General features: G+C 47.5%; 1 protein-coding gene across 1 annotated transcript; it reads left to right on the top strand.

Moving 5' to 3' along the window:
- Positions 1–4,150: 4,150 nt before the first annotated feature.
- On the top strand, positions 4,151–5,005 carry LOC110697373 (tropomyosin-like). Its single transcript, XM_021874755.1, has 2 exons — positions 4,151–4,226; positions 4,307–5,005. Exon 2 carries the CDS (start codon positions 4,310–4,312, stop codon positions 5,003–5,005), a length of 696 nt encoding a protein of 231 aa, XP_021730447.1. The 5' UTR covers positions 4,151–4,226; positions 4,307–4,309.
- The last annotated feature ends 4,508 nt before the right edge of the window (positions 5,006–9,513 follow it).

Below are 9,513 nucleotides of genomic sequence, written 5' to 3'. Positions count from 1 at the left end.
ATAAAAACTTTACGCTCACTCGTCCTTGTTATTTTTTTTTTTTTTTTTCAGAATCTTAAGGATAGAATAAATCATCAAATACATGGAAATAAATCAGAAAAATATCAAAGAAATCTGTAAATATTGATATTGCTCAGGCTGGATGATGATAGCTGAATCCAGTTGTGTAAAGTGGTTTGTTGAAGGCCTAGAACTTGAAGCCCAGTCCTTGGTTGTGTGGGTCAGTAATGGGTGATTTGGATCGGGCTTAACCTAATACGTTTGACTTTTGTTTTGTGAGGTGAGAGTGTTAGAGGGTAGGTGATGTAAATGAGGTTTGATCGGCTCTTGAATTTCATATTTTAAAGCTTTGAACGGTTAACTTAGTGGAGCATTCACTCTAGTTGATTCTTACTGTTTGATTCTTATTGTTCAATGAGACTAGTTTATAGATAGAAAAAGTTTGTCACCTCTTTCTCGTCTACTTTCTTTATTCTTTGTAATATACTTGTATTGCTTATATCCTGTGAACGATATAGCGCTATAATTTGACTTTATATCATCACCTCACTTACAATCATGCATTGAAGATGAAGGGTGTGTAAAAAATGGCTTATAGAGTGCGTATGTATTTACAAATGTCAATTATATATAAATACTGTATTTTTAATCTTTTTTTTTTAATGGCCTAATTTGATTATATATGAACAATTTAAGCTCCAGTGTGAGATTCCTTTGATTAGTTATATGTTCAACTAATTAAAGTCATACTTAGACTTTTGTTTTGTGGAGTGAGAGTCTAAGAGGGTAAGTGATATAAATGAGGTTTGATCGGCTCTTGAGTTTCGTCTTTTGAAACTTTGATCGGTTAACCTAGTGGAGCATTTAATCCGGTTGATTCTTAGTGCTTGATGGTTAATATTAAACGAGAGTTGTTCAGATAGAAAAGGTTTGTCACCTCTTTCTCGTCTACTTTCCATATTCTCGTTAATATAAGGTTTATCTCTAATACATGATAAAGCGCTAGAATTTGACTTTATATAGTCACCTCACTTACAGCCATGCATTGAAGATGACGAGTGTGTGAAAATGTCTTGTAGACTGCGTATGTAATTACAATTGTCAAAAAATATATCTAAATATTGTATTTTAAGGGTTTTTTTTAAAAAAAATTCTTAAAATTTTATAACATGATTTGTTTGTATATGAACAGCTTTGGCTCTCGGGTGAGATGCCCTTGATCAGTTATATGTTCAACTTATTATTACCATACTTAATTATTTCGTAAATGGGAATGCTATAAGTGATGTGTGTTTCGGGGTTTTTTGATGTGTCCTGCGGGAGAGTTACAATTCCAAGAATGCCTTTCGACGCCTGTGCCTGCAAAATCACGAAGACTCCTGGGGGTAGGAGCTCCGCCTCCGACGATCAAGTTAGTAAAGATACGGGAGGTAGAATGCACGTATTGTTGAAGTTACTTCTCGCGTAATGGGAGAATTCCGCAATTAATATTGCTCGGGGTAGGTGTTTGTTTTTTTTGAGGAGTATTCAATGTAAGCAATAAATGTTCAGATGCCCATTAATGAGGGTCCTTCCACTATTTATAGTGGGGAAGGGATGGTTCCCCTTTTAGGGTTTAGAGGACACGTGTCAGCAGAGGATTGGAACCCTGCTGACCAACGGCTGGGTGCCACGCGTCACTAGGCCATTGGGCCACGTGTTTAGGGTATTTTTACCCCAAACATTTGCCCCTCACTGGTGCTGACGTGGCAGGGTGCCACGTGGCGCCGGTGAATGGTTTTTTTTTTTTTTTTTTTTTTTTTTTTTTTTTTAGCTCTTCAGATTCTTTTTTGAAGGATGGAAAAGCAGAAGGCGAAGAGTCACGACTCTTCACCCTCCGGGACAAATCCTATAAGCAGGAGAAGATGCCCCCCGAGCTCTCATTTACAAACTTTGCAAAATTTCTGAAAATTTGAGAGCAGCCGGCAATTTAAGAGTTGAGAGCATTCGGAGTTGAAATTTGTTGAGAGCAACTGGTCTACAGACCGTCTGGGTCGTTGCAAGCTAGCTAAAGGTTTTCGCGAGGGTAATCAGAGAAACCCAGCCGGATTTTGAACCGCCTGCGTCTTCGCAAGCATCCCAAAGAATTTCCAGATTTTCTTCTAGGTACCGTCTCTATTCTTTCTAGCTTTTTCATATATTTCCGTTTGAGTCTTTTACTCGCATTTTTATTCATTGGTCCCATAAGTAGATGGACCCCTTATACCCATACCCGGAACCTAGCTGTGAACTCAGCCGGTTTATTAGTACGGCTGAGTCTAGAACTGGGTCTGTCGCCTCTGTTCTTTGGGACAACCCTTTTTCAACACCCATATCGACCGACTCTGTGTCTGTGCAGGACACAATGGCCAGAATCCGGTCTACTGCCAGAGATCCCAACTACAGAAGTGGGAGCTCAGATGAGCAGCCGCCTGAGGTCCAAGCTTCAGGCGGAGAAGTAGAGCAAGGAGAGGTAGAGCAGAGAGGCTCACCCGGGGGCACTCCTAGCACCCCGGGTGATAGCATTTTAAATGAGGAGACTGCTCCCCTTAATGAGACAAGAGAGCAAGCAGGCTCTGATAAGGAGGTCTCCAACTCCCCAGCCGGCTCTGATGCCGGTCGCGTTCAAAGTAGCAGTAGCAGCTACTTAACCGAATCTGAGGATAGCGAGGAGGCGGAGAGGCCTTCTTGGGATAATAGGAACGATCCTCTCATGATCGTCGTCTCCTCTAAGGACCGCGACCTCATGCGAGCTGCGCTGCCAAATTTTATCAAACGGCGGCCGCTGGGGGGTGACTACACAATAAAAATCCCATCTGCTCTGGGAAAAATATGGTGGGAGGATGAACAACCGAACGCGAACGCTTGGTTCGGGTGCTACGAGGCGGCCTTCTTGGCCGGAGTCCGCTTCCCTCTCCACAACACAATAAAAGCCATACTTAGGGGGTATGGCCTAGGTCTCTGGCAATTAACCCCCAACTCATAAGTAAATATTTTAGGGTATATCGCCGCCTGCGAGATGCAGGGCCTCAACCCCGGCTGGGAGGCGTTTGCCCACATGCATTACTTGAGTAGGAGCCCAGGCGGCTGGAGAGCCTGGTATACCTTGACCACCCAGCCCAAATACCTTATGACCTTGGACAAGCCATCCAAATGGTCGGACTGGAAGCACCGGTTCTACTTGGTTAAGGCCCCAACTACGGCAGAGAACAGAGAATTCCGGATCTACAACCGGAAACCAGAACTCTTGGGAACCAAGTGCCGCCTGCCCCCTGTCCCGGAGGATGATAGAGAGATCATCCTTGACTCCGGGTTTTTTGAATTAGTTCCTGACACCCTCTCATCCGGAGAGATAATAAGGGTACCTAGAAACTGGGTGCCCAAACATGAATTTTTTAGGGACGAATGCTTCTTGTCCGCTTGTGGTCTAAGCAGCATGTTCAAAAAACGTATGTATTCGGAACTCAGCCGGTTTCTTTCGAATCGGATGCTTTTATTTCCTTGTTTATTATTCTAACCGAGTGCCTGCCTTTGCAGAAGAAGCCAAGAAAATGTTGTCCAGCAAGATGACACCGGCTAGGAAGGCTTCCGACATCCGGAAAGCCAATCTCGAGAAAAAACTTGCTGCCCAGGCGGCGAGGAAGGTATAACCGCCTGGTCCTTCTTATTGACTTCAATTTCTCATTATTCCATAACTTATATTTTCTCGTTTTCAGGACGGGAAGCAAATGCCCCGGTCCCTTCAAAAACAGGTCAGGCCACCGCCGACCCAACAAGAATCTGCATCCAAGGTGCAGAAGACAGCCGACCGGCCAACTACCGGCGGCGAATCAATAAAGGTCCCAGGCGGGCCTGGAGCTGCGGATGTGCTTTCTGCCATCCCATTGAGGACCGCAACCGGTCCATCTGAAGGCCGTTCGAGCCACCAAGGTAACTTCAACCTTACACTGCTTGACTTGCCCATGCGGGTCAAGTCTTATTCACAGCCTCGATCTCAGCCGGGGGATTCTCCAATCAGCCGGCAATCTATAGGCAGAGCATATGCGACTTTCTCACCGTCTGTTTCTAGTGCAGATAATTCTCCCCGCTGGCCGGACGGGGCACAATACGCCCGGGCCATGCTGAGAGCCGTCCCCAGGGACGAGAAGGAGGCGATCCCTGGGATCAACTCCTTTAATGCCGACCGGGTGCTGGTCGACCTGGCCGACGTATGCTCCAACAACCATTCGGTAATTATCTTGACATGCATTTGTTGAATATGCAGTATTAACCGGCTGTATTTTTGCAGGCTATGCTGCGCGTAGAGGGGCTCAAACGAGCTTATACCCGCAAGTCTGAAGAGGTAAGGAGAAGCAAACGGGCTGTTGATGACGCCCATAGTGTTGCTGAATACTCTTTGTACATGCATGGCTTAGAAACTAAATCTATACGCATGGAACAGGCGGAGAAGACCAAGGCCCTCCAACAGCAGATTGATCAACTGAAAAACCAAGTTGACCAACTGCAGGCGTCCCTGGATGACGCCAATGATAAGTTGGAGAAACAGAAAGAGCCCCTCCAACGGCTGAGCAAGGCGGAGACTGAAAATGGCCGCCTTGCCAAAGAGAATGAGCGCCTGATTAAAGAGGCGGCTGCTGCCAATAAGAACTTCAAGGCCACCTTGGAGGCGGAGCAGGACAGGCTCATTGAGGAGAATGAGCATGATTGTGCAAACCGGATGCGACGGGCGTTTTCCCTCATCCACCCGGAGGCGGACTTCACCGCCTGGGAACTCGCCTTCAAATATTCTGATCTTGCCATTCTGGCCGAAGAGGCGAATGAGCCGCGGCCCGGACCCTATGATACTTGGGTTAGGGAGGAGATTGCGCGAAGGCAGGCGGAGGCTGCTGAAGAGGAAGAAGTTGTTCCTGAAGCCGACGCAGCCGCTCACCCTGATCCTACCCTGAACCAACCGGAAGAGGACCGGTTCACTGTTCGCCTCGAGTAGCAACCACCTCCCGGCCTGCGCGCCTTGCATTATCTTGTAATAGCGCCGGATGAGACGAGCTACTCGGCTGTAATAATTTTTTTTTATTCTGAATATTAACATTTTCACTGGTTGCGCCGGTTTGTACATTTTCATTTTGAATATTAACATTTTCACCGGCTGAGCCGGCTTTTGAATGCACTCTGTTTTTCACACTTGGCTTTTGAATGCTTTTTATGTTTCTGCACTTCAATACTAGAATTCTTGTTATTATTTTTTTTTTATACATATTTCTGCGAGGATAACCAAAAGAACCCCGCCGGTAACACTACCGCTTGGGTCTTCGCAAACAGCAAAGAAATTTGCAAGGGTTGCCAAGAGGACCCCACCGGTAACACTGCCGTCTGGGTCTTCGCAAACTAGGCGAAGAAATTTGCAAGAGTTGCCAAGAGGACCCCACCGGTAACACTGCCGTCTGGGTCTTCGCAAACTAGGCGAAGAAATTTGCAAGGGTTGCCAAGAGGACCCCACCGGTAACACTGCCGTCTGGGTCTTCGCAAACTAGGCGAAGAAATTCCGACCCAAAACCAAACCGGATGGCGTTTGGGTAATTGCCCCTGGATAGCGGTCTGGGTCTTTGCAAGCCAGGCTGCTATCCATATGATATAGCACGAATATATACACTAAGTGCCAACATTAGATTCGGGAGCCAGTCGGTTTATACTGAATTACCGGTCGGGACTTCGCAAAAGAATCACGCCAGATTAGGATGTCCATTCACCGGTTGGGCTTTTGCAAGCATACCCCTGAATGAATTATGGCCTAGACCAAATGTTTAGGCCTGCTCTTAGAGAGTCAGGCGGCGGTATTGAGTACCGGCTGAATTTTGGAAACAGACTTTAGTGGTACTTCCAAAAAGTGGGCCGGCTGCAAGTTTGGGGGTGCTAGCCTGCCCTTTTTTGGTGCGAGGGATCGTCAGGCGGATTTGTCCGCCTGTGTGATCGCTTAGAACAATTTACCACCCAAATGGGAGATGTTCCCTTCGATGAATTCACCCGTATGGGTGTCACCGGATGCAAAAATTAGTTACTGGTGCCGCTTGTGGTAGGCACAAGACATGGCGGCTGTATACAAAATTGAATATAATTCTCATCATTTGAAAATTTACAAAAGATGTACAATACTTAGAAGTAGTATTTTTTGAGGTTATCTACATTCCAAGTTCTAGGCAACTTTCTTCCGTCTGGAGTTTCCAGGCGGTAAGTGCCGTCTCGTACTTCTTCAAAGATCCGGTAGGGTCCCTCCCAATTTGGGGTTAATTTGCCTTGTTCATTGGCCCTACCGGTTGCCTCCATTTTGCGAAGCACAAAATCTCCTTCTTTCAAAGGTCTTTTACGAACCCGCTTGTTGTAGGCTCTAGTCATACGCAGACGGTAGATCTCATGACGCAAGGCAGCATTCCCCCTTCGCTCTGGAAGAGCGTCTAATGCCAACCGCATGGCTTCCCAGTTAGCCTCTTCATCATATAACATAATGCGTAGAGTAGGCTCATAATGTTCAATGGGAAGAACTGCTTCAGTGCCGTATGTCATGAGAAATGGGGTCTCACCGGTTGCCCCCTTTTCGGTTGTCCGGATAGCCCAAAGGACATGAGGTAATTCCTCTGCCCATAGTCCACCGGCTCTTTCTACTTTCTTCTTTATCCCGTCTGAGATCAACTTGTTAAAAGCCTCAACTTGACCGTTTGCCTGAGGACGGCCAACGGATGCAAAACAATGGGAAATTCCTTAGTCTCCCAACCAGGTCTTCAGGACAGGCGTTTCGAACTGCGGTCCGTTGTCGAAAACCATGGACATTGGAACCCCGAACCGGGTGATGACGTTTCTCTAGATGAAAGAAATCACGTCTTTCGTTTTAATCCCTTTTACCGCCTCTGCCTCAACCCATTTGGTGAAGTAGTCTACTGCTACAAGAATGTAGCGGCGGCCGCCTGTTGCAGGCGTATAAGGTCCCAAATTGTCCATTCCCCATTTAGCAAACGGAACCGGACTATGGATTGCCGTGAGATCTGTTGCCGGTTGATGTATCAACTTAGCGAATTTTTGGCACTTGTCGCATCTCTTTACTAGATCCATGGCATCCGCTTCAAGAGTGGGCCAGAAGTACCCTTGCCGCCTGGTTCTTCTGGCCAGGGACCTGCCGCCAATATGCGAGGCACAAAACCCCGCATGCAGATCTTCCAAAACTTCTCTCCCCCTATCCGGGGTTACACATTTCAAAAACGGCTGCAGGTATCCCTTCCGGAGGAGTTCCCCTTGATGCATAACAAAACTTGAAGCACGCTTCTTGAGCGCTGATGCTTCTGAAGGGTCATCCGGCAAGGTACCATCCGTCAAAAAAGACCGGATGGGATCCATCCAGGTAGCACTTCTGTCCAGGACTCCGATGGGATCATTCTGAATACTTCGTTTTTCAATGACTTCCCAAAAGACCGTCCTAGGAGCATCACAAGAGGCTGATGATGCCAACTTTGAGAGGGCATCCGCCTGATTGTTTTCAGACCGGGGCACCTGTCGTAGATGAAATTCATCGAAGGACCCAGCCTCCTCTTTGACCGCCTGCAAATATTTGATCATAGCCGGATGGGTGGCTTCGTAGTCACCAAGGTATTGGCTAACGATCAGCTGTGAATCTGAGCAGGCGTCGACCTTTCTTGCACCGGCTGCCTTACACATGCGCATTCCGGCTAGCAGGGCTTCATACTCTGCCTCATTGTTGGAGGCTTGGAACTTAAACCGTAGTGCATATTCAAACTTATCCCCTTCCGGGAAATGACAGATAACACCTGCACCACAGCCGTTCACCGTAGAGCTGCCGTCTACAAATAACTTCCAGACCTGATCAGGGTTTTCCGGTTGCACCGGCCTAGTCATCTCGACAATGAAGTCGGCAAACGCCTGACCTTTCACTGCCCGCCTGGGTTCAAAAGTTATCTCAAGGCCTTGTATTTCAACAGCCCACTTTATCATTCTACCGGATGACTCTATAGCAGTCATCGTGCGCTTGAGCGGCTGATCTGTGTATACCACAACCGGATGTGCCAAAAAATAAGGCTTCAACCGCTTGACTGCTACGAATAAGGCCAACCCAAATTTTTCGATCATGGGGTACCGGAGCTCAGCATTTTTAAGGACATGGCTGATGAAGTACACCGGCAGCTGAATGCCGTCTCTCTCAGCGAGGAGAACGGCACTAAGGGCGTGATCAGAGACGGCTAGGTACATGTACAGAACCTCCCGGGGTAGGGGGCTCACTAGCCTTGGAAAAGAATGCAAGTGCTGCTTAAGCCTCTGGAATGCCGCCTCTGCTTCTTCACCCCATTCAAACCTTGACCTCTTCCTGATTGCCTGGAATAAATAGAGGCACTTGTCACCTGACCGGCTGAGGAACCTCCCCAATGCCGCCAGACAACCGGTCAACTTCTGGACCTCTTTTACAGTGCGGGGAGACTTCATGTCAATTACCGCCTGTATTTTTTCCGGATTAGCTTCGATGCCTCTTTGGTCAATCAAGAATCCGAGAAACTTCCCAGACTCAACACCAAATACGCATTTCTTTGGGTTAAGCATGACCCGGTGCCGCCTGAGTGTGGTGAAGGTTTCTCGCAGGTCTGCTAGGTGATCCGTCTGTAGCTTGGATTTGACTATCATGTCATCGATATACGCCTCTACATTCCTGCCAATCTGGTTGATAAAAACGGTGTTTATCATGCGCTGGAATGTAGCTGGTGCATTCTTCAACCCAAACGGCATCACCGTATAGCAGAATAACCCCTGATCAGTGACGAAAGCCGTCTTCTCCTGATCTTTCTTCCAGAGGGGTATTTGATGGAAGCCGGAATAAGCATCCATAAAGCTCATTAACGCATGGCCGGCTGTTGAGTCGACTAGGCTGTCAATCTTTGGAAGCGGGTAGCTATCTTTTGGGCATGCTTTGTTCAGATCTGTGTAATCCACACACATCCGCCAAGTACCGTTCGGCTTCTTTACTAGAACGACATTTGCCACCCAATCCGGGTAGCAGCATTGCCTAATGAACCCAGCATCCAACAGCTTTTTGACCTCAGCCGCTGCCGCTTGAGATCTTTCTCCACCATGATCCCTCTTTTTCTGCCTAACCGGCTGCTTTTTGGGATCTACGGCTAGCTTGTGGACAGCAAGATCCGGGCTGACGCCTGGCATCTCTTCCACTTCAAAGGCAAAGATGTCTTTGAATTCCTTCAGCAGCTGGAGCAAGCCTTCTCCCAACCGTTCGAAGGCTACCGTCCCGACCTTGACTGTTCTTTCGGGACGGCTGTCATCTAGGATGACATCAAGGCAGTCACCAGCCGGCTGAGGTCGTTGGTCATCTGACCTTTCCCCGGCTAGTGATTGCTATTTCTCCTTTTTGACGGGTGCCAGTTGGTCCGCCTTTCTTTTCTTACCGGCTGCCCTTGGAGCCGGGACTGCTGGGTCGCAGTTATCAATATC

This window comes from Chenopodium quinoa, unplaced genomic scaffold, assembly GCF_001683475.1.
Source record: "Chenopodium quinoa cultivar QQ74 unplaced genomic scaffold, ASM168347v1, whole genome shotgun sequence".
NCBI classification, from domain to species: domain Eukaryota; kingdom Viridiplantae; phylum Streptophyta; class Magnoliopsida; order Caryophyllales; family Amaranthaceae; genus Chenopodium; species Chenopodium quinoa.
Note: the sequence above shows the minus strand (reverse complement) of the source record. Positions and strands in the feature narration are given on the sequence as shown.

Coding starts and splice junctions, on each gene's coding strand:
- LOC110697373 (XM_021874755.1), top strand. CDS start 4,310: ATGCTGCGCGTAGAGGGGCTCAAACGAGCTTATACCCGCAAGTCTGAA.